At 41.2% G+C, this 22,664-nt stretch overlaps 7 protein-coding genes across 10 annotated transcripts; 4 read left to right on the top strand and 3 right to left on the bottom strand.

The window, feature by feature from the left end:
* The first annotated feature begins 266 nt into the window (after window positions 1-266).
* LOC135166958 (uncharacterized protein CG7065-like) lies at window positions 267-7,190 on the top strand. Of its 3 annotated transcripts, none has more exons than XM_064129738.1 (6): window positions 267-412; window positions 1,110-1,292; window positions 2,257-2,972; window positions 3,347-3,441; window positions 3,574-3,673; window positions 4,032-7,190. In XM_064129738.1, the coding sequence occupies exons 3-6, from the start codon at window positions 2,281-2,283 to the stop codon at window positions 6,763-6,765; spliced, it is 3,621 nt and encodes a 1,206-aa protein (XP_063985808.1). In that variant the 5' UTR covers window positions 267-412; window positions 1,110-1,292; window positions 2,257-2,280; the 3' UTR covers window positions 6,766-7,190. The 3 variants fall into 3 exon arrangements, with proteins under 3 accessions (XP_063985808.1, XP_063985807.1, XP_063985809.1); XM_064129737.1 differs by having other exon boundaries at window positions 1,110-1,220; XM_064129739.1 differs by lacking the exon at window positions 1,110-1,292 and having other exon boundaries at window positions 270-412.
* Window positions 7,191-7,192: 2 nt separating this feature from the next.
* LOC135166964 (kinesin-like protein KIF3B) lies at window positions 7,193-10,569 on the bottom strand. Its single transcript, XM_064129749.1, has one exon. It carries the CDS (start codon window positions 10,248-10,250, stop codon window positions 8,061-8,063), a length of 2,190 nt encoding a protein of 729 aa, XP_063985819.1. The 5' UTR covers window positions 10,251-10,569; the 3' UTR covers window positions 7,193-8,060.
* Window positions 10,570-11,652: 1,083 nt separating this feature from the next.
* Window positions 11,653-14,037, top strand: LOC135166974 (PAT complex subunit CCDC47). The gene is made up of 4 exons (XM_064129764.1): window positions 11,653-11,916; window positions 12,143-12,882; window positions 12,978-13,149; window positions 13,237-14,037. Exons 1-4 carry the CDS (start codon window positions 11,653-11,655, stop codon window positions 13,474-13,476), a joined length of 1,416 nt encoding a protein of 471 aa, XP_063985834.1. The 3' UTR covers window positions 13,477-14,037.
* LOC135166987 (PI-PLC X domain-containing protein 3) lies at window positions 13,978-16,114 on the bottom strand. The gene is made up of 2 exons (XM_064129787.1): window positions 15,734-16,114; window positions 13,978-15,079 (listed from the first exon to the last, which is right to left on the bottom strand). Exons 1-2 carry the CDS (start codon window positions 15,861-15,863, stop codon window positions 14,208-14,210), a joined length of 1,002 nt encoding a protein of 333 aa, XP_063985857.1. The 5' UTR covers window positions 15,864-16,114; the 3' UTR covers window positions 13,978-14,207.
* Window positions 16,115-17,065: 951 nt separating this feature from the next.
* On the top strand, window positions 17,066-18,525 carry LOC135166993 (uncharacterized). Of its 2 annotated transcripts, none has more exons than XM_064129798.1 (4): window positions 17,066-17,439; window positions 17,659-17,744; window positions 18,059-18,211; window positions 18,292-18,525. In XM_064129798.1, the coding sequence occupies exons 1-4, from the start codon at window positions 17,373-17,375 to the stop codon at window positions 18,361-18,363; spliced, it is 378 nt and encodes a 125-aa protein (XP_063985868.1). In that variant the 5' UTR covers window positions 17,066-17,372; the 3' UTR covers window positions 18,364-18,525. The 2 variants fall into 2 exon arrangements, with proteins under 2 accessions (XP_063985868.1, XP_063985867.1); XM_064129797.1 differs by having other exon boundaries at window positions 17,074-17,439; window positions 17,656-17,744.
* A 542-nt stretch (window positions 18,526-19,067) lies between these two features.
* Window positions 19,068-20,578, top strand: LOC135166991 (CUB and sushi domain-containing protein 2-like). The gene is made up of 2 exons (XM_064129795.1): window positions 19,068-19,260; window positions 19,702-20,578. Exons 1-2 carry the CDS (start codon window positions 19,190-19,192, stop codon window positions 20,426-20,428), a joined length of 798 nt encoding a protein of 265 aa, XP_063985865.1. The 5' UTR covers window positions 19,068-19,189; the 3' UTR covers window positions 20,429-20,578.
* Window positions 20,579-20,610: 32 nt separating this feature from the next.
* Window positions 20,611-22,604, bottom strand: LOC135166769 (uncharacterized). The gene is made up of 9 exons (XM_064129329.1): window positions 22,600-22,604; window positions 22,535-22,553; window positions 22,401-22,443; window positions 22,208-22,282; window positions 21,791-21,973; window positions 21,533-21,715; window positions 21,305-21,476; window positions 21,101-21,180; window positions 20,611-20,967 (listed from the first exon to the last, which is right to left on the bottom strand). Exons 1-9 carry the CDS (start codon window positions 22,602-22,604, stop codon window positions 20,789-20,791), a joined length of 939 nt encoding a protein of 312 aa, XP_063985399.1. The 3' UTR covers window positions 20,611-20,788.
* Between the last annotated feature and the right edge of the window lie 60 nt (window positions 22,605-22,664).

The following is a 22,664-nucleotide window of genomic DNA, read 5'->3' on the forward strand; positions in this document are numbered from 1 at the left end:
AACATCAACTTTTATCAACCTGTCGCCCAAGCTCAGGTTGGATTTGTTATTTAAAAAAATGAGAAACTGACGAAACATTTCAAGTTCAGTAAAAACGATAGAACTAGTTAATTTGGCAAAAAGCTATTATCTGTTGGGTATCTACAGACGAATACGTGATTCATGGGATTGACTTTACCGGCGGATGATATGTAAACATGCTCTTCGAAGATTGGCAAGACTGGAGGCAATGCGCATGTGCAACAGGCATGAGGGTAAGCCTTGTTTTACCTCATTCTTCGCAAACCACTATGGCCGCCATAGTTTACTATTAGCAGGACCCCACAGTGAATATTATATTTTCCAAAATTAATCTCAACGCGTTTTAAAAGAATAAAAATACTGTTGGCTCACGGTGATATCGATCCTTCTGGTGAGTAATTAACATTAATTGAAGTAGTACTGCATACTCTTCGTTAATTTGTAAGTCTCCAGATGATGCGTTGGGTGCCTTCGAGGGCAATAAAGGACCCACCGGCGTCCCTACGTGATTTTTTGTTGATTTCAAGAATTTTTTTGAAAAAGAAAACGTGAATATTCATTTGTCGGTGAATTTGAGATGAAAGTGGATATATCCAGTGTACCCTGAATATCGTTTATTTAAGATATGATTGACGAAATTCTATCAAATTGTGCTTAATTCTACTCCTTGGGGTGTTTTTCACCCCTAGTGGTTTCTGATTCAGAAAAAATTACTATATTGTGATACTTTGTGGGTTCTTGATGTTTAATATATTGTTAATTATGACATAATGAGGTTAAGCTTGGTAAGTAAGCTGGAATGGTGCTCACTGCCTTCTAGCAAATCCATATAATAATTCAAAAGATTAAGATAATTGAAAAAAGGAAAAAAAAACACAAAATGACATTTTAATATTTCAGTAGTAATGTTGAGATTTATCATCAGACAATTTACATTCCTCATATTTCTCATTGTTTTAGTACATTAAATATTTGAGTTAAGTATTATTAATTGATGGGGTAAGTAGATGGAACGTAAGATGATTTTTTTTCTCCACTCTTAGTGATTCAACTATTCACGTCATTTTTGGATAATATTGTATTTTCAGGTGATTTTATCGATGGTGGCTTAAATGAAAAGCTCCAGAATGCAGAACTTTGATGACCTCGATATTGAGGGACGAAATGCATCGCATTTGTCTGAGGAAGAGCGAGAAAAGGTACATGAATATTTAATTGAAGATTATTATCACCTTCAACAATGAAGATCTGTTTGCTGGAGAGTCACATAAGTATGAATGTTTTTATTTCGTGAGGCCTTTATTGTGGTTAATTAGTGATATTAATTCTTCCAAATGTTCGATTAATTACTTCTCACTCGAAATATAATTGCGTGGAAAAATTAACACGTAATCAATTACTACTGATTAATGATTGATTAATTGAAATTAATCCATTATTATTTCAGTGGTGGAGTGGTGGAACGTGAAATATATTTTTTTCGTCCATTGAAAGTTGCATTATTTGTCTGTCTACCCATTTTTGAAACAACCAAAAATTATATGCAAAAATGATTTATCGAGTTGTTCTGAATGTCTATTCCGCAATTATTTAGTTGATCGGTTTGGCCATTTACTCCTGGTGTATGAATTCTGCAAGCAAGTGCTGAAAGCAGGCGAACCAATCCTCAGCAAAGATTTCATGGAATATTTCCGAATTTAAAAGAGATAACAAAATAGATGACCTTTTTTGCATATCTCGACCCCTCCATAACAAGTGCAGATTGCAAATTTCTGTATCTCTCTTAGATCCGGAGACATTATCCATAACAGCTAATAATGAAGTTGTCTACTTCCTCACCTCCAGCCTCCTGTCCTGATTAATATCTCAAAAATGACAGCAAATGGTGAAATTTCCATCACGATCTTTTTTGTTCATAAAAATAATTTCTACAAAAAAGTCTGAGGGGAAATCCTTCCATCACTCCTCGATTCTGAGATATTCATCAGAAATGGAAACTGTAAGTGAGTTGACCTCACTTTTTAACCGCCTCACATCGGAGTTGAGTCACCTGTAACATGGTAACAGAATTCATCCCGTCACGTTAAAATGTTGGTCATGAATTCAAGCTATTGATTGATCAATCGTGTTTACCACTCCCCACAATCACCAGCCGCCCCTCAACAAAGCAAATTGACAACGACAGCCGAGTAATCACCGACACTCATCGTTTGACCCAAACTCTCTGGCTTTCAGGAAGACAGTGATCGTAAGCGTTTGATGCGATGCAGTGTAACCGCCGAAGATGGCACACTGCGTCCCGTGTACTCACACACCGAGGACTCCGACATATGGTGCCACATCTGCAACATAGCCCTCTTCGGTGCCCACAAACTTCACTCCCACAACACCTCGAGTCGTCACAAGATAAAGCTCGATGAGTGGCCTTATCCAGTGTCCCTCTGGTCGAAGAAGGATCACCTCAAGTCGTCGGGATCAGGTCAAGTATCGATTTCAGACTCCTTGGCACCTGGTGAACCAGTACCACCAGGCATGGAGGACCAGATAACACGTGCAACCAATATTCAAACCTCCCTTGATCGTCATCAGAGCTCACCATTGGTTGGACTCGAATATTTGTTAGAATTGGTTGATAATGAATCTTGCGAGCCGAGCTACACTTGCGTTTTGTGTGATAAACGTGGAGATCCGAGAACAGTTATGGCCCACATTACGAGTTATAATCATCGTATTACTTATTTGAATCGACATTTTCCGACAATATCGAGGGCTATCACGGAATTACCGAGGACACAGAATTATAAACGTGGTGCTAATGAAATATCTGTACTTGTTGCAAAGAAAATTGAAGAGAAATTCGGTAGATTACAGCCGCAGTTGGTGGATAAGGGACAGTTTGAGAAGAATAAAATGCAGTATATCAAGAATGTATATCAGGACTTTCATTTTAGGTAAGTGGAGAATTTGATAACTTTTTGTCTGTTCGTAACAAAATTTTTCCGATCAACAGGTGATAAAATAGGAAAATAATACGAGTGTTTTTAATCATCATGTTTTTTTTTACTTTTGAGGAACGGTAACTCATTGAGTTCATCATTGAGTTGATCGTTAGAGAGCCCAAAAAATTTTAATAATAAATAATAATAAAATTGAAAGTAGATTTTTTTTCAATTCTTACGACGGAATTTTTGGCTCGTCTGCAACACCCAAAAATCAATGTCTTTATTCACTAGACGTAACAATATCTAGTTGTAGAATTGTTTATCAACATGAATGATTCACAGAATTGAAACATAAATAATTCGGTTGTTTCCTACGTGCACAGGGAAACACCGGAGGTAACGTTTATGGAAGTTTACGATGTGAGATGGGTGACAAACTTTGATGAGAAATTGGCAGAAATTAGCGGTGATAAAAAAGGTGAGTGAATTTTTATTTTATATTTCGTGTGATTCTTCATTTTTTTTAGTGGAGATTGTGGGGTGTTCGATGATTTATTTAATTCGTTCACTCATTCAATGTTTTCTTGTCTTAATGTTTTTTCGGGTTAAGATGTTACGACGGAGGAGAAGAGTGAGGGTAAATCGAAGAAGGAAGAGAGTAATTTGGATAAGGCATTCCCGAAGAAGATTGAACCAGACATTAGTAAATCGTGAGTAGTTGATTTTGAATAATTAGAACTTTCTTTCCCAGGAACAGAATGTTCGTGATAATTCTAACAAAAATTGCATGTGATTTGTACACTGAGAGAAAACAGAACAATATCATTTTAAATAATTTATGTGCAAAAATAATTGTTCCCCAGCGGAGGAATAAATTTTGTATGAAAGTGAATAAGTTCCAAATAATTAAGTTGAATCAATTCAACGATTTTAGCACCGGAAGAGTCTCAATTTTCGTTCTAACTATCTCTGAGATGTTCTCTCATTGTACAAAAAAATCGACAAACGTTTAAGTCACCCCTTAGAGATCATTTGACTCAAAAATAATCAAAATAAATTTTCTTTTAGGGAATTCAAAATTCGAATCCTTTCGAAAGAAAAGTTGAACCGCAAACCTGAGGAAATAAAGAAGGTTCGCCCCTCAGACGACACAAAATCCCTCTCCTCCCTATCCTCCATTTCCTCCTCGCCATCCCCCTCGCGTTCACGTTCACGTTCGCGGTCTCCACGTTCCATTAGTCGTGATCGTCCTCGCTACCGTTCCTCCAAATCCCGTCGTTCGCGTTCACGATCCCCGGCGCCGCTGCGCGAGCGCGATAAGTGGGACAAATTTCGGGAGCAAATTCGTCGAGCCGAGGAGACGCTGGATCGAGCATTAAAATTCCACGAGAAAAATCCGGAGAAACACCCGTCGTATCCCGACGAGTGGAAGAAATTCTGGAATCGTCGTTACAAGGAGCTCCAGGCAGACGGCAAAGATCCGAGCAAACACGATTTCAAGCCCGAGTGGATCGACTTCTGGAATAAACGAATGCGTGAGATTCACAATGAACAGCTCTCAGCCCGGAAGGAGGAGATTCGCAAACGTCTGGAACTCCCGGAGGACAAGCCCCCGGAATCCAAGTGGCAGACGCCCCCAAAGCGCGAAAAAGACATTCGTCTGACCCCACCAAAGCGGCTGCGTCATCACGTAGACAGTGATGACGATGTGGAGTACGTGGGGACTTTGAAAACAGCAAAAATCGAGAGACCAGATCCGTACGAACGTCATCGGGAGGAGCGGGACTATGCGTACAGCTACATTCGCGCAAAGCCAACGTATCGACCTTATTATCCCCCGCCGCGACCGATACCGCGTCCCACACGTCATTACTCGTACATCGTGAAGGAGAAGTCGCCGTCCCCACCGCCAAAGGAGGACTCCTTGAAGGAGGATCTGGAGGTGGTGGGTCTCCTTCGTCTGCTGACTGCCCTGGAGGGTCAGCTGGGGTCTCTAGGACCCAAGGTCGTTTCCCTTCTGTCGAGGGCGCTCGCCGCGGAGAAGGCCAAGCCCAACTCTGCGGAGGAGCTGCTCCAGGACGAGGACGTAGCCGTTCTTTTTGAAACGGTGAAGGAGAAACTTAAGGGCCAATTGTTTGCGGGAATGATTGAGAAAATGGCAATTGCCCCGACCAAGTCCGCCATTACAAATATTGCCCAGTTATTGCACAAAGCCACCGAGGAAAAGAAGAAGAGAGCGGAGGAGGAGGAGAGGAGGAAGAAGGAGGCCTTGGAGATTAGACAGCAGATATCGGCGTCATTTGCTAGTAGATCGGTGTTCGCAAGGACGATTGATGTACCTTTAGTGAAGTCCGAGCCTGTGAGGGTGCCGGGAGTGGGGGCGGTGGATAAAGTAGCCATTGCTCAGCAAATTGCAGCAGCTCTGATTGCTCAGGGCAGGACTAATGTGTCTCAGGATGAGCTGGAGACGCTGATCAATGCTGTTGTGGGGATGGCGGAGGCGTCGAAGAATTCTGATAAACCGGTGACAGCTGCAAGCTTTGTGAAGAGCTTGACAGCTAGTGCTGGAGTGGAAGTGGCTCCGGTGAAAACCCCAGAGTCTACTCTTGTCAAGGAGAGTAAAGACCCGAAGGTAGTGAAAGAAGTTGAGGTAGAGGTGAATATTCCGACAGCAGTGGTTGATCCTATCGAGGCACATGCCAGGAGAATGGAAAATCTTACTGATAATGACCTCAAGGATCTTCTGCAGAACTTTAAGGATCTTGGAACTGATGAACAACATGGGCTAATTAATTTCTTGAAGAAGCTGGAGGCCTCCGATCCCGCTAGAGTGGAGAAACTCAGGGGATTTGTAAATCTCGGGGGAACTTCCTCTTCTAGAGATGAGAGTGCACTTCGTGAGGATGATGCTAAGCACAGGAGGAGTATCTCACCGTTCTCTACGAGAAAAGGTGGACACAATCCTACAGATGATGATCGTTCCAAGTGGAAGCCCCAGCTGGACATGTTCGCTGATGACGATGAGGAGCAGAAAAAGAGAAAAGAGGAGGAGAGTAAGAGGAAGATCGATCTGTCTGATGACGACGACGATTACTCATACGAGGATATCTATAAAGCCGCTGATAAGAACGTGGTGGAGAGTGAGAAGGCGAGGAAACACACACCAGTGTCTGGATCGTCAAGGTCCTGGTCGAGATCGAGGTCTAGGTCCCCCAAGGAAGGGACAAAGGCCAGCGATCCCACCGCCATTCTCAACGAGACCAAACGCCTCATCGCCAATATCATGGGCGATTTGCCCAACAAATATGTGGTGAAGAGCCACATTAACCCCAGCAGGGAGGACTTAACTCAAAAGACCAAGGATCCCGCTCCTCCAGGCTCCACGAGCATCTCCATTCCCCAGAACTTCCCGGCCTCTGGCTATCCCATATCAAACATGCAAATGAATATGCCACCCAACCCTCAACATTCTCAGCCCCAACATCACAATCCTGTGCCGTTTGCTGGTGGAATAGTGCCCAATCAATTTGGAAATCAGTTTAATCAGCAGCCGTCCTTCAACAATCAGAACTACGGGAATCCGATGACCATGAACAATGGATATAATAATTATAATCAACAGGGTAATTATGGAAATACGAATCAGGGGCAATATGGACCACCGAGTCATATCCAGCAGCCCCAGTATCCCCAGATGTACCACAATCAGAATCAATATCAGCAGGCATCTGGTCCTGCCCCTATTAGCTATCCTCAGCAGAACCAGTACGGAAATTATTCACAGCAGCAAAGGTTTTATTAGACCAGTGAGACTTTTTAAAATTAATTCTTCTTCGGAGCGGTCTCAGATTTTGGTTTTATCGATTGTTAAATTTGTCTCAAATCAATGACGTAGTTCATTGATACAGAGGTTCCTTGAAAGAGGGGTTTTGTTTTTTTTTTCACGTCTTTTTTTCTCTTCGAAAAAAATGGATATATTTTTTTTAACGACGGTGCTCGCGTGGAACAATTACAATTTCTTTATAAACAAACCGAGTGAGGGATTTTTAGGGTACATGAATGGTTGATGTTCATTGATTTCTCTTGACTGGTGATTCATTATTTTTTGGCTAGTTTTTAGGTGATTAAAGTAATATTAATTATAATATAATGCTATGTAAACTTGTATTATAACTGTAATGAAAAATATACGATTCAATGACGTTCTTTTATGATTGAAAACAAGAACATGAAGCTGTGGTTGGTTTATTTGGTGATTTTGGTTCCATTCTAGTGACTAGAGGGCTAATTGCTAGGAATTAATTCAGTGATCTCAGTCTGACAATCTCAGTAGATCGACGGGTATCACAAAAAGAATTTTTTAAATAAATTATTTTCAGATAGAAGCGAATATTTACAACATAATGATGACTTCAATTATGGGGATATCGCCTAAATTTTTTTGTAACGAAATTATTGGGATTGCATTTCAATATTTTCGACATGATTTTACGTCAATGATTGGGGTTTTATATCAGAATTTTTTACTGTTGAATATGAAAGTCGAATGACTAATATTCGATACGTATTTTTTAAATGATCCAATTGAACCAATTTTCAATATAAAAACGTATCCAATATTCTTCAGCAATTTTTGATTCATTTCTTCAGTTTTTTTCTATCAAAAAAATTATGCAACATCTCAAGTGATTGAAGAAATCAACACATTTTCGGAGATATCCCTCGTTAATTTTTTGTAGCATTGATTAGGGCCAAAGCTCAGTACGTGCAGTGAAGTGGTACAACAACATGTATTAATTTATCTCCAATCTTGTTTTCTGAATATCGAAAAAATACCAGAAATGGCGAATTTCATCAAATCATTGTTCGCCGAGAAAAAACGTCATCAGGGAAATTGTTCCATTGTATTTAGATTTTAAGCTATTGACCAAAAATCAAGACTGGACATACGTCAACTTACCACTTCACTACAGCTATATAAATTTCACCTGCGGATGCATAACAATAGAATAGCAAAACTAACGTAAAAATGCTCGTATTTCTGAATGACAGAAAAAAAAACCGCCCCAACATGGCCATTATTTACATCTCGATTTTCTACTTGGGCACCAGTCCCCTGGTTTTAGGGTAGACAGGAGCTGGTATCTGCATCTGAGGAATTTTCCCAACACTCCTGGGTCTCTGCCTTGCACTGGGAATCCTGGGTTTTGGGGTCCTGAGCCTGGCCGCATCAACATCGATGTCCCCCTCGTCCCTGAGGGCTTCCTCAAGGACAGCTTGAATCGTGGGGGCAATGGCAGGTCCCTGATAATCCAGAGTAGTCCTGGCCGGCATATCCAGCTCCAGATTAAGAATATTCTCCCCAGCGTACCTGTATCCCTTTCCCATAGCCAGTGCGATCTTCGCGTATTCCGAGACAGGTCTCCTGGCGCCAGGAACCGACGTCGGACGTTTGATGAGATCAACAGCCGTTGGAGAGGACTCCTTGATTATCCAAGCGTCCTCATCCTCGTCGAACTTGACACGACTGAGGATCTTGTTTTTCTCCTCAGCAGGAATGAAGTTGTCGATGATGAGGAACTTGAGCTTGAGCTCCTTCATCAAGTCGTGCTGTGTCTCCTCGAGCTCCCTGCGGTCCCGGTTGTACTCCCCGTTGATGTCCTCGAGCTCTTGCTTCAGTGCCTGCAGCTTTGCGAAGCACTTGCGCAGCTTCTTCGACTTCACGTCCACCTCCTGCTGGAGGGTTGTATAGGTCTCGCGGACACCGAGGGTCGTCGACTCCTCGTCCTCGAGCTTCTGCTGCATCTCCACCTCTCGTTTCTTCCTCTCAGCGATCTCCGTCGCCCTCTGTTCCAACGCCCTTTGCTGCTCGTTGGTGTGATCAATAATATTTTTTCCCCCGCACAGCATCTTACTCTCGAGGTCTTTGATCCTCAACACCAGGTCCTCAGCCTCTTGCTTCTCAGCCTTAAGCTGCTCGACTATGAACTTCTTGTCAGCCTCGGAGACCTTGTTGTCCTCTCTGATGTCATCAATAGCGGAATCGGACTCGGACTCATCTTCGTCGTCCTTCCGCTTCTTTGACCGTCTCTTCTTCTTGCTGGGGGTCGTCCCCTTCAGCAGAAGCTTCTCCTTCAGCCGTGATATCTCCTCCTGGTACTGACGCAGCAGAGCATCCTTGGGGTCCTCATTGATCCTCGGTTTGTTCTTGATATTCTTCGCTCTATTCGCATATCGCAGGGTCGTCAATGTCTCGTCGTAGTTATACGACGCTGGGCCAATATTGGCGACCATGATCGTCTTGGAATTTCCCCCCAACGAGTCCTGAAGTAATCTCGTGAGTTTGGAGTCTCGATAGGGTACGTGCGATGTCTTTCCATCCACCAGGGCCGAGATAACGTTACCGAGGGCTGATAAACTAAGATTTATTTTACTTGCCTCTTTCAGTCTGTCCCCGCAGGAGCCAGTCTTGCTCTGTCTCTCACTTCCAGCCAGATCCACCAAGTTCAGTCGACCCACACGAATGCCACTGTCTCCCATCGATCCCATCTCGATTGTAATCAGAAAAATGGCGTGAGATCTCGAGCTGTGTTCATTCATATTAGTGGCACCTATCGTTCGATTGAGATTTCCCTTGTTCATGAGCTGCTGAATCTCCTGGGCACTCTTGCAGATGACGGACGACAAGTCCTTCACGAAGACCCCGGACTCTGGCTTTTCCTTCAGCTCGAAACGCAGGGACTGGTCTGCCTGCAACAGGTCCCTGATCTCCTCCTGGTAGATTTCCAAATAACTAGCTCTCACCAGGTACTGCATATTCTCCGATCTTCCTATGTGATTGAAAATGTGCTCGAAAGAACGTGGAATTATTCCTCTTCTTTCACTGTCACCCTTAATCCCCTCCATTGTGTACGTCTTCCCGGTTCCCGTCTGGCCGTAGGCAAATATTGTGCCATTGAAACCGTCCAGGACTGACGACACCAGTGGCCGCACTGTCTCCTCGTAGAGGTCCTGCTGGGACGAGTGGTAATCGTATACAGCGTCAAAGGTGAAGAGCTTTGTGTTGTCCCGAGTCGGATCCTCCCGGGGATTGCGGATCTCCACGACTCCTCGGGAGGGACAGACCTCCACTACTTTTGAGTAGTTCTTCGACTGCTCTTTCTCGTCCATGGGACGACATCGCACCACCACCTGCACACACTGAGTACCCACTTCCAAGATCAGGGGGGCCTTCGCCGATTTACGCTTTGGGGGCCTCCCCTGATCCTTCTCTTTCTCTTTCTCCATCTTTTATTTATTCTTCAGATATTTTGTTAAATTTTTTCGGGGGATCTGGCATACGTGACTGACGTTAGGTTTGCGGGTTGAGGTGGTGATATTGATCCATTGTCTCAGTCCAATTGCTCTCAACAAACGGTTGTCATCGTGACACTCGCGGTTTACACGACCACTGATTTTTATCGCACTTAGAAATGTAGAAATTCGGTTTCAGGGAGATCTGGAGAATTTGACACTCACTGATGGGGGAATTGTATATGGGTATAGCCGGTATTTTCAGGGATTTAGTGCACTCCGGGGGAACAACATCATCTCGCACAGGCACATATTTACGAATGAGATGGGCGACGAGAGGTGGGAGTGACTTGGTGAGCAGTGTGGAATGACGTTGCGCATGCGTTCCACCAGTGATCGATCAGAGGGGAGGAGTTGCTACCCTCGTGGTGTGTCATTTTATTGATGACTTGGTGGAAAAAAAGTGCATAATTGAAAATTATATTTTTTGTAATTGATCTTTTTGATGAATAAAGCCATTGGTAAACGTTGAAAATATTCATTTTTTCGTGTCATGAGGTTATGTCTGATAACTGAATCCCTAACTGCGATAAAAGTGCACCACAAAATGGCCAGAGTAATTAATGAATTCCCTGAAAATTATCGCCAATTTGTTGAATGATTTTAATAAGTGAAAAAAAGAAATTTTATATCTTTTTTTTGGTCTTCTGTGTCCTCCAAAATTTAAAAAATATTTTTTTCTTGTCTGGCGAAGGATTTTTAACTGAAGAAGCATGAAAAAAAATCAAATAAAAACTTGAGAGGAGTGAGAATAGATTGAGGGTTTTAGATAATTGATTTGTTGGCCTGTGGGTGTTTGAACTCTGACGTGCTACGCCACAGTCCTCCAGTGGCAAACCACGAAGTCCCGTGATTGCCTTCGTGTCGTGCAAGTCACTTGGCTACATCTATTCGAAAAATACCCAACGGCCTAATTAACGGGATTACACGAGTATCGATGTGGAAATCGGAAAAAGGAGGATTTTATTTACACATCAAGTGATTCAAATCAAGCAGTGAGTTAGTTGTGATAAATAACAAATGTTCTGTTATTTTTTATGAGGATACATTTTTTTCTTAATAACCTCAAAATTGCAATGATGATCAGGGAAAATTTTCCAGAGGAAAATTCGATGAAAATTATGAATTGAGAGTCAATCAATGAATACTTAAATTGATAAGCAGAATTGAGGATTTTTTTTTTGGTTAAAAAATGATTCGCAATATACAATAATTAACTGGAGCATTATTAAATGATTTAAAAAAATAATGGATTTATTTGAGGAATTCCAAAACTGTCACAGCATAAAAGCAATTTAATTACTTACCAACCCCATCATCTCTGTTACAGAAAGCCATGAGGCTGTGGCTAGTGACCTTGCACATATTCCTGGTGGGTTCGAACCTCTGGGCGTCTGCCCACTTCCACGAGGATCTCGAGGACAATGAGTTCGCCGAATTCGAGGACTTCGACGATGTGCAGACACAGCAGCAAAAGCAGAAACCCGTAGAGTCCTTCAAACCAGCATCTCCCCCCTCGGCCGCTCCCTCTGAGGAGATCTTCGAGGAGGACGACGCTCTTGTGGAGGATGACGTTGATTCTGAGTTCGATCACTTCCAGGTAGGGCTGCAACGACAGTCATATTTTATGTAGGAAGCTCGTCGTCAATAACTCGGAATCTGGACGACGAAATCACGTGATTTTTACAAATTTTATTTCTCCCCGATGTTCAATCGTGGCCCAGCTTTTCGCTATTGAATTTAGAGTTTGTTCTGTACTTTAAAGAAGAGAAGGAGCCGCTTGAATCCCATCCTGACCCAGGTTAATTTTATGTTTCGTCCCCCAGGACGAGGAAGAGTTCGAGGGTCTCGAGTCCACTCCCAGGAGTGGAAACGGCAAGCCGGAGGAGCCCTCGACCCTCACCATAGCCAAAGTGCCCCTGCACTTGCGCGCCCGGTGGGACAGCTTCTACCTGGAGATCCTCATGGTGACGGGTCTCCTCGTGTACTTCATAAACTACCTCGCTGGTAGATCCAAGAACCTCCGGATCTGCGAGAAGTGGCTGCAGGACAACAGGAAAATTCTACGAGAGAATTTCTCACTCGTGGGTGATACGGGAGCGAGCGTCGAGGCGGACGACAATGGTCTCGTCAAGGAGTCGGAGTCTCAGTACGAGATTTACTGCTCTGGCAGGGTCGGCTGTGACTCTATGTTGATTGAATTGAAGCTCATAAAACGACAGGACCTGGTGGCAGTACTCTCACAGATCGTGAGGCCCCAGAGTGATCAGGCGCATATTAAGATTGAGCTCTCCAAGGACGAGACCGATAACTTCGTCCTCGCTGTGGCCACTAAGAAAACAGCAATGCACCTGACCAGGGACATTGCGGACATTGCGACTTACTGCCCTGAGAAGAGGCCCGGTGAGAAGGTGGGACTGCCTCCTGGGTTTTTCATCATGTCGGAGATTGCTGAGGCCACCAGTGCCATTTTGGATGCCAGGGTCCTCCAAGCTATTAACAAGTATGCACAGCTCGTGGATTATATACATATCAGCGATCAGTTCAGTGGAGCTAAACAACAGGAGTGAGTATTTATTTATTTTTTATTTATCACACCTTTTGCGTTATCCATTTTTGTATATTTATGGTGTCTATAATTTTATTCTCCGCGATAATTAGAGAGAGTGGCCAATTAGCAATGCCAGATGTCAAACGAGTGCTTCACATTGGATTGAACATCAGTATAAAAGGTAAACTACTCACAGGCGAGAATCAGGAAAAAATGAAACAATTATTGCAGCTGTCATTTTATCTGCTGGACAAATTGAGAAGATTTAAGCTGTCGAAAGAGGTAAAGAGCTGAAAAAATTTTCGTTCATCTCTCACAGCAAAAAACATTCAATAATTATCAATAATAAATGCGTTTCATGGAATCCAGGGAAAAGCCAAGACCGACAAGAATCGTCTGAGAGTTGAGGAAGCCTTCCTGAAATCCACTCATGCAGCTCGTGCAGAAGCAGCTGCCGCAAAACGCGAAGAGAAAAGACGTGCTGAGAAGGAGAGAATACTTCAGGAAGAGGATCCGGACAAGCAGAGAAAGTGGGAGGAGAAGGAGCAGAAGAGATTAGCGAAGAAGAGAGCTCCGAGAATGAAGCAGCTTAAGGTCAAGGCACTGTGAGCTGTGTAAATTCTACACTGATCATGTTTTAAAATTAATTTTTTCGATCCTCGAGAGACTGGACTGAAGTCATTCGCATTTAAGTCAGTTCACTATTCATTGGAGGCCATTATAACTGATTGAGAATCAGTTTTCCGAGATATTTTTTACTAAAGCAAATCGATTTGCAAGTATACAAAAGAAATTAATTGTTAAACAAATTCTCCCTTTTGTTAGAAATAGTCAATGGATTTTTTCAGATATAAAATAGATCAATTAATGCAGTGGTAATTCAGAAAACAAAAGAAATACCGAGTGCAGTAAATCATCAGGACACTTGTTATCAATTTTTTTAACATTAAGATCGTTGAAAAAATTGAATTTTTACTGAAGAATTTTTTCTAGTCGTTCAATACCACTGATGAGTGGAGATTCTTCGGACGTTTAGGAGTGTTTCAGATTTTTTATTGTCTTTAACATGACGTAATAAAGGTCGCCAGGCACCAGATGAACAATTCGGTGTTAAATAAAATCCATAATTTATTGTACATAAAATAAACAAATGTTTTACAAGCCAGGAAATGCGTTTGAGAGTTTCGAACAAAATCTTGAACTTGTCTGACCCTTCAGGCATGTCTATTGCGAGAGATTCATAGCAACCAAAAAATTCTATCGAATCTCTCAGATTTGTCCCATGCAAATCCAAACGTCCATCTCCATCCATTCCCCCTCTCCCTATAAAAAAATCAACACTATCTCCAATATGGCGACAACGAATGTCTCAGCAGTTCCCTATTCCTCTGAATAACAACTCTACAAAATTCGAAATTATTGAAAGAAACATAATCAGTGATGACAATGTTCAATTTTCCCGGTCCCGGCTGGTGTTCCTCCACCCAGGGTATCGTAACACCCCGACACTTGCTTGCCAAATCCCTGTGAAGACTTCCACAGAGATGTCTGACAACGTACTTGGTGTCAGGGGTCAGCAGGCACTGAGAGACGTACCCTGCGTCTGGTATTCTAGTTTTCAACCTCGACTCCAAGAAGGCAATCAGCTCAGTACTGTCAGTGGTGTTGGGCCAGGGGGTCGGCCACAGTCCCGAGGGCCACACGTCCCTCTCGATCCTGGCGATTTCATTTCTGTAGATGACGATCACCTGGTAGCCCCTGCTGATCATCCAGTCGATGCTGATGCTTGGCAGGAGCCCAGAAACTGGGCACATCTTCCTCCCGAAGATATTCTTTATGATGCCCACAAGACTTCTGTGATTATTCAGGTTGAATGAGTAGAAGTGCTGGAAGTCTAGTATCACCACCTCTTCTGGGTGCTCCTTTAACCAATCGGAAATGTCCTTGAGGTGTGGGGGAACGGTGTCTCCGTAGAGACCGTGAAGAAAATAAATCTGGTGATCGTTGGGTTTCGTTGCCAGACGCAGATCCAGGTAACGAACTCCCCCAGTCAACTGGGCCTTTATCCCATCATATTGGGTCACCGACCAGTTGAATATCAACGGTTTCGACAGCAGGGAGACATAACGACCCAGAAAACGGAGGTAACGGGGCTCGTCGGGTCCTACGTCGTTGAAACGATTTATTGTGTACGTCATTGTGTTGTGGGAACCTGTTGGCTCGAACATTATCACTTATCATTCGTCAGGGGTATTAGATCATATAATGAGGTGCGTCATGTGTGGTGTTATGTAAATGGTCTTTGTTTCTGAGTTGGTATTTTCTAAGTCAAATGAATAATTCATTAACTCACGAAATAATCAACTATTCTGTGGCATTTTGACTCCGAATTATAATACAAAAAGGCAGTTAAGAACAAAATAACATTTCCGAGAGAAAACAGGACTGACAATGGCATTTTAAGCTCTTTTGGTTCGAAAGAGTCTCCTTTTTGAGGTTAGGTTCTCCTCAAAATCAGGGGCCTTTCGACTGCGTGTTTTTAGACGCAAAAAAATTATTCATCGTCTTCAGATTACTTTTAAATTACTTCATCCGATTTTTATTGAAGGAACATATCATTTGAGCCATTTTACAGATTTTTTAATCCTTTCTTGGCTTAAAATTGGGAGCGCAAAATTTTATTTTAAGTCGGAAGGTATCTCAATCACCTATTGATAAAATTCGATGCTTCGAAAGGCCCAAAAAAAATTTTCAACAATTTTCATTATCTGTACAAATGACAAAGTAATTTTTTGTTTGAAATGAACAGAAAAAAATCGAGGAATGAGATTAAATTAATTGCCTCATTGATTTGTTTTGAACGTACCGGGAATAGCAAGATGTATTATGGGTATTGTCTTGAGATATGGCGGGAGTCTGGTCATCCAAAATTCCAAATCGTCGTTTAAAACAAGGTCCTTAGTCTTAACACTAGGCACGTCACTGAAGCGATCCATTCCCTGATGTTTTTATTTCTTTCACCGCCGGTAATTCGTGTCAGAGGTCAATACACTACCCGTGAAGTGTCAGGAACCTTTTAACATGTATTGTAAACACTTGTGACAACGCCCCGTCGATCTTTTGACGACAGCGTAGCGTCCGACGAGACTGCAGTATTAAATATCGTAAAGTGCATGTTCCAGTAATTGTTTTGACCTTGCAGGTTGCTGATGCTACGGGCCTGCAACGGCCATTCAAAGATTGCGGGAAACTTGAATTGGCACTTTTTCCCTGTCGTCAAAAATCTCACTTAAAAATCCCTAAAACAGTTTAAAAAATCTTCAGAAAAATATTAAAGATTATTTTTCCCACCCAAATTTCAGCCAATAGAATTGCACCATTTGTTGATATTTTGTATAGCCTACCTCGAATATCAGCGATTATTTTTCCCATCCAAATCTTGGCCAATAGGATTGCACCATTCGACGTTATTTTGTATAGTCAACACGGTATTTCAGCGGATATTCTTGGAAATTACACTGGAAATTTTGCATGTTGATATATATAAAAAAAAAACAAATGTTGAAGTAACCCTCAATTGTATCTGACAGATTAAATGGCAATTCGTTGAAAATTATGTCTCATGGTGCAATTCTATCGGCCAAGATTTGGATGCAAAAAATAATCCCCCGAATACCACTCGAACTTCGAAATTATCTGATATTTCCCTCAAGGTTCCCTGCAAACAAATAAGCTCGTCAAGTTTTCCAGAAAAATCACTCGCGCTTCGCGCTCGTGATTTTTAAACTGGAAAACTTGACACGTTCATTTGTTTGCAACGAACCTATCGGGAAATATCCGATAATTTCGGAGCTCTTGTGGTATTACATGCGATAATTTTTTGAATATTTTGGTAAACAAACGACACTTAACCAAATAAACCTCTTTTCATGTCATGGCACAATTCTCTTGGCCGAAATTTGGATAGGAAAAATAATCCCCTGAATACCACTCGAGCTTCAAAATTATAGAATATTTCCCTCTAGGTTCCCTGCATACAAATGAAGTCGTCAAGTTTTTCAGGAAAAATCACTCGTGCTTCGCACTCGTGATTTTTTAGCCTGAATAACTTGACTCCTTCATTTGTTTGTAACGAATCTATCGGGAAATATTCGATAATTTTGAAGCACTTGTGGTATTATATGTGAAAATTTATATTAATTTATTTAGAAAAGAGAATGTTTTCATTCGAAAGGACTTAGTTAAATAATTTATATAATATTTGTATATAGCGCATAGCGATACTCTCCACATAATTATTTATTCAATCCCGCAAAACGCAGTTATGAGTAATCAGGAATGTAATGGGGTGAAGGGTTATCGCAATCTCTCGAATTCGGAGGAAGAGTGAAAAAATTTCACGGGGACTATCTGCAGTCGCCTCCGAGAAGGCAGTGCCCAGAAAGGAGGCTGTGAACTCACTTTAAAATCAAAGTTACAAGAGACTTATTAAATTAAAAATCATAATGGCAACTGTGCGTCTTCTTTTCTGCGTTTTCCTGGCGATCTTCGCTCTCGCAAGCTCCACATCAGGTGCATATAGTTGTTCCTTTAATGCCCAAATGAACTTGTTTTTTTTAACATGAGAACAATTATACAAAAGGCACTCAATATTTACAGAACACCCCGTAATTTTTTTTAACGTTACGTAAAAATTAAAGATCATTTAGTAATTTTTTCGTGAATGACCTTTCGAGTATTTTTTACTCAAGTTTTTTCCCGGTGTACAATAATTTTTTTTACTACCAGAAGAGTCTCAAACTGCCGCTGAGAACATACGATTTGTCTTTGCAAAGACCTTGTGCCAGGATCATCTGAAATCTAAAACTGCAAAAATGGCGAGTATAACAATGAAAATATCAAGTGAATAGAATTAATCCTAGATTGTTCACCTGCGTTTCCATTTCTCATGAAAAAAATAATTCCCCTCCTGGAAATATTTTTCTTCATTCCATAATTTTGAAAATTGTTGTTCAGAAGTCGATATCAGTTCCTAAGCTCTTCAAGTGGGAAAGGCAATTTTTTGTAGATTTTTCTCGTCAGCCAATTCCTAGGGGTTCATGAAGAACGACCAAAAGCGGGGTTTCCCTCGTAGAGTGTCCAATCTAGAGTCAATAGAAAAATATTGGACTTATAATTGTAAATTTTTTAGATTGGGCACAGGATAGGTGAGAAGCTTTGCGTGAAGCCGATTCACTGTTACGACCCTGAGCGACAGGTGGGTAAAGTCAAATTACCGCAGGATACTCCTCGAGATGGTTTGATCTGCAAACTTGCGTACAGAGCTGAGGGTAGGATTCCCTACGTAAGTGCAAAAAAATTGTCTTCTATTAACATTTGGGATCATCTTCTGAGAATAATCATTTAAGATAATTTTTGTTGCAGATTTGCAGAAAAGACAGATGCGTTGAAGCGCCTGAGTACAAAGATCGCCTTCCCGTGGGCTTTATGCTTTGAAAAAATATTTTATTTTGATTTTTGTATAATTTGTGATTTAATTATACTTTGTTATGAGTTTAATCAATCTCGGTATGAATCATCAAAATACAAAAAAGTTATCTTGTTGATAATCCTCCTGTGGATTAAAAAATACCTGATTAACAATTAGATTAGATTAGATATAGACGTTGTTGATATTGTTGATGGCCAGAGTTACCTTTCGGTAGATTCATCTTTGTGATCATCAGGTCCGATATTAATATTCAATCTCTAAATGGATTCGGGAAATTGATCAGAGAGTTGACGCAGACAGGACTAGAAAGAGATTTTAATTTTCTGTAACTGAAGTTCTCGAGCGAAAAGCAGTTGTCGGGAATTTTACGAAACTGCTACGGAATTTTTCCTGAAAGTTCCGTAATTTTTCGCTGACTCGACGATGAAAAATGACGATACTGTCGCGTAAAATTTCCCAATCCATTCCGTAATCGGTGAGCGAACTGTGAGTTCCGTAATTTTTACGGAACATTTCACGTCGCGCAGAATGACGAACTAAATATGTCATTTTTATTTACTATTACTTACAAAAATATAACAACAGAATTGTAATCATATCGATGTAGACTGTAAAAACGTCAGATGGATTCCCCATTTCTCAGGAATCTATTACTTACGCGATAAGTCCCGTTTCTTCCTGATAAGGAACTCTATAAATCAAAGAATCGAGACATCATCAGGCACACTCTCGCTAGTGATCATTGGAAGAACATTCCAAAAATTCCCATAAACTAAAAAATAAATCCATAAAATAAAAATACAAAAATTAATTCCCGTCCCGTTACTCACAATGAACTTACAAAGATTCTGTTGTTTATTATTTCTCGTTGCAACAGTAGAATCACGATGGCTGCTGGACAGGTAAGCCCCAACAAAAAAAATATATTTTGGAAGATATGTTAATGAATTGACCAAGGACGGTGTTCCTACCTTAGAATAAGCTAGTGCTAGGACATCTCCTGGGATTCTGCTGCAGATGCTGTTTTCCTAGAAAATAGTGATCATGAATTTCGCAGCGAAGTGGTAAAACGAGATATGTTGACTAATCTTTGAGTCCAGTTTTTGGGCAATAACTCCGAATCTAAGAGGAATAGCGGTTTTTCTCTAATGACATTTATTGGAGTACTCAATTCGCTCGATAAAAAAGGTCATTATGAAAATTTCGCTATTTACCTTAGATTTCGAGATATTCATCAAAAACTAATCACTAGTCAAACCTCACTAATCTCATTTTACCACTTCGTCACCAAATCCCCTAATGGCGTCACTAATATTCATAAACCTCCTATCCCCTGATTTCAGAATCTGTGACTACGATTTAACCGATCCCCACGGCTTGATAACATCTCCAAATTACCCTCACAGTTACCCATCATCAGTTATCTGTACTTACAAAATAATTCAGCCCCGCGAAAGAGCCATATCCTTGAGTATCTCGCACGTTGACCTGGGATGGAATGACACCGACAGCTGCAGTGGACGTCTGGAGGTGTACGACGGAGATGATGACGTTGCCCGTCGGCTGGACGTATTCTGTGGCACTGATTATTTCATTCCATCGCGTGTCATTAATTCCACAGCAAACGTTCTATTCCTGAAGCTCGAGAGTTACTCCTCATCGGGGGGAAACGTGGGCTTCCAGGCGCTCTACAAGACAACGGATCTCCAGTGCGGTGGGCTCTTCAAGGAGAACAATGGAACTGTCCGGCATCCGACTCGTAGTGCTACGTACAAAAACAATGAGAATTGCGACTGGGTCATCCAGGCACCACCGGGACACATCATCAGGCTGAAGTTCACTGGCTTTCAAACCGAAGCGACTCATGATTGGGTCAAGATCAGCGAATTTCACGAGGGTCGGATCGTTGATCTGGTGACGCTTAGTGGAGCCTCACTACCTTCGGCGACGATAGCCACGCGGGGAAGAATAATGTATCTCCACTTCAGGAGTGATGGCAGCAACGTTTACTCAGGATTCAGGGCGAACTACACGTTCATTGACTCGTTGGGACTCAACTCACAAGTGTAAATGCAAGTCAATGATTGCGTATAATGACATGAATGCAGTTGTTGCAAATCCGTCACCAAATTTGTTCGAATGAAGCAAATAATTAAAATTTGATTGGAGGGAATTCCACGAAAAATTATGAGGAAAATAAATTATACAGAAAAATCGAAATACGAGTGAAGTTTTCTATTGAAAAATCCTGATTTTCCTGTTGAAAATTTATATTTATCGTAATCAAAATTCTCGGCATTTGTCAACTGAATAAATGGTTCTATTCGCCTAATAATTATACTTTCATTAACTAATCATTAAAAGCTCATACAATTCAGCTCATACAACGAAATATGGAATGCAAAAATTTTAAAAAAATATGGAGGCTTCCTAGAGAGGACACGCTGCATCCCCCCAGTCCCCAAGACCCGAAATTGCATAGCCATCGCTGTCAACACAGAAGGGACGTCCGTTGCTGAACTGAAGGGCCTCATAATTTCCATTCGTTTCGCAGGATAAGAGGTTCTCCATGTTTTCGTCAGTAAAAATCTTTGTGTCCCTCGCACAATCTGAAATTCATTTGAAACAACACAGTAACTAAACAAATAATAAAAGTGTAAAAATACCAAGAAATAATGTCTGAATTCCAGACCCTTGACACTGCAAAGACTGAGACTTAATTAAAATAATTAAATTGCTCACTGCAGTTCATGGCCCTCACGTTTCCAATCGGATTCTGGTAATTTTCAAGTCTGCTTGAATCCTTCCAGGTGCAAAATACTCTGCCAACAATTACTCAAGATGATTCTCTCAATAACAAATAAATAAACCATGAAATGTCTATCGGGTGATAGTGATAAATTGAATGAAAGTAAATTTTTAAAAATCAGTAGAATTATTATTCACGTTTTTCTGTCAACTCGTAAAGGCCCATAGCTTCCATCACCATCACAAAGTGCGTCTGGAATGAATGAATACAGTCGTCCCCGAGCAGTCAGTTGCTCCAGGATCTTCTGACCAGCTATTCTCTTGCTTTCACACTGTCGCAAATACTGCGTACCAACATTGTGTTCTTTATCTGAAATAAATAAATAATATCAGTGGGAAAAAGGGTTTGAGAGATGGAGGACTCACAACAGGTCAGGTATTTCATCATGGATTCGGGGAAAATCCTCTCCAGAGGCTGTCCGGTTCTCGGGTTGGTGCACCAGCACAAACCATTATCACACTGCAGCTCATCATAGTTTCCGTTTTCTGTGCAGTGAAGGGACAGGTCTGGCCTGGTGGCTCTGAGCTCTGCTCTTCTTCGACTGCAAGCTTGAAAAAATCATGGATGAGATTAGTTTTTTTTTATATTCCTCGGTGTTAAATAGAAAAACAACAGAATTTTACCACAAGTCATGTTTTCGGCGTCCTTCCACCAGGACCACCCGAAAATTCTCTCTCCTTTCGGGCTGTAACAGAAACATCTCCCAGTGGCTTCGTCACCCTTGCACTGTTTCGCCGAGAAGGTGCCATCTGCTTCGCAGGATGGCCTCCAGGGAAGGTTCGTCCATTCATTGGAGTTGCACGTCACTTAAAAAAATTATGTTATTGACCGTTGTAAGTAAATAGACACATTAAGAATCAGTAATATGTGCGAAAAATGGAATAAAAATGATTTTAAAACGCCCTAAAAAATATGATGCATAAAAAAACTGTTCAAGTCTTAAGAATAATCTAACTAAGCTATAAATCTTATACTCATTTCTGTACTATGAATAGTTCCGGAATTTTAACCAAATATTCAGATGATCCTTATATTCTTACCTTGAGTACATATTTTGCTCGTGGAACACTCCAGACCTGGATAACACTTGGAACAAATGCAACTGCTACCCAATCCTTCCAAAATGAGATCAGATTATTGTGTAAATAGGTGAAAAAATAGTGTAATTATTTTTTTTCAATTAATCCTGAATGATCAAAATGATAAATAAAATAAAGAATGGGAAGTACTCACCCACGAATTCTGGACAATCCTGCGTCCCTCCGAAACTTAATAACTGAAAGATAATTAATGAAATAGTCACAACATTTGTGGGAAAAACATTATCAAACATTTTGTGTGAATAATGAAAATGCACTGAGACACACCAGAAACTCCTTATCTTCACTGCAGAACCATCACTATCTAATCGCGTAACAGTGTTCTTCAATACCTCATGATATTGTTTTTTTTTAATAATAAGACTAGATTTGTCCCCACACTTCCACCTCCATCAGC

Source organism: Diachasmimorpha longicaudata, chromosome 10 (assembly GCF_034640455.1).
Source record: "Diachasmimorpha longicaudata isolate KC_UGA_2023 chromosome 10, iyDiaLong2, whole genome shotgun sequence".
NCBI classification, from domain to species: Eukaryota; Metazoa; Arthropoda; class Insecta; order Hymenoptera; family Braconidae; genus Diachasmimorpha; species Diachasmimorpha longicaudata.

Bases quoted from the DNA above. Each gene is read 5' to 3' on its own strand.
- LOC135166769 (XM_064129329.1), bottom strand. The intron at 21,716-21,790 runs GTAAAATTCTGT...GATTTTTTCAAG, and splicing joins CGCCGAAAACATGACTTGTG to CTTGCAGTCGAAGAAGAGCA. The intron at 20,968-21,100 runs GTGAGCAATTTA...AATGAATTTCAG, and splicing joins CGTGAGGGCCATGAACTGCA to ATTGTGCGAGGGACACAAAG.
- LOC135166987 (XM_064129787.1), bottom strand. From the start codon at position 15,863: ATGGATCGCTTCAGTGACGTGCCTAGTGTTAAGACTAAGGACCTTGTT. The intron at 15,080-15,733 runs GTACGTTCAAAA...TCGAGCCAACAG, and splicing joins AATACATCTTGCTATTCCCG to GTTCCCACAACACAATGACG.
- LOC135166964 (XM_064129749.1), bottom strand. From the start codon at position 10,250: ATGGAGAAAGAGAAAGAGAAGGATCAGGGGAGGCCCCCAAAGCGTAAA.
- LOC135166958 (XM_064129737.1), top strand. From the start codon at position 1,134: ATGAAAAGCTCCAGAATGCAGAACTTTGATGACCTCGATATTGAGGGA. The intron at 2,973-3,346 runs GTAAGTGGAGAA...CTACGTGCACAG, and splicing joins TATCAGGACTTTCATTTTAG to GGAAACACCGGAGGTAACGT. The intron at 3,674-4,031 runs GTGAGTAGTTGA...ATTTTCTTTTAG, and splicing joins GAACCAGACATTAGTAAATC to GGAATTCAAAATTCGAATCC.
- LOC135166991 (XM_064129795.1), top strand. From the start codon at position 19,190: ATGAACTTACAAAGATTCTGTTGTTTATTATTTCTCGTTGCAACAGTA. The intron at 19,261-19,701 runs GTAAGCCCCAAC...CCCTGATTTCAG, and splicing joins TCACGATGGCTGCTGGACAG to AATCTGTGACTACGATTTAA.
- LOC135166974 (XM_064129764.1), top strand. From the start codon at position 11,653: ATGAGGCTGTGGCTAGTGACCTTGCACATATTCCTGGTGGGTTCGAAC. The intron at 11,917-12,142 runs GTAGGGCTGCAA...TTCGTCCCCCAG, and splicing joins CTGAGTTCGATCACTTCCAG to GACGAGGAAGAGTTCGAGGG. The intron at 12,883-12,977 runs GTGAGTATTTAT...CGCGATAATTAG, and splicing joins AGTGGAGCTAAACAACAGGA to AGAGAGTGGCCAATTAGCAA.
- LOC135166993 (XM_064129797.1), top strand. From the start codon at position 17,373: ATGGCAACTGTGCGTCTTCTTTTCTGCGTTTTCCTGGCGATCTTCGCT. The intron at 17,440-17,655 runs GTGCATATAGTT...TTTTACTACCAG, and splicing joins TCTCGCAAGCTCCACATCAG to AAGAGTCTCAAACTGCCGCT. The intron at 17,745-18,058 runs GCGAGTATAACA...TAAATTTTTTAG, and splicing joins AATCTAAAACTGCAAAAATG to ATTGGGCACAGGATAGGTGA.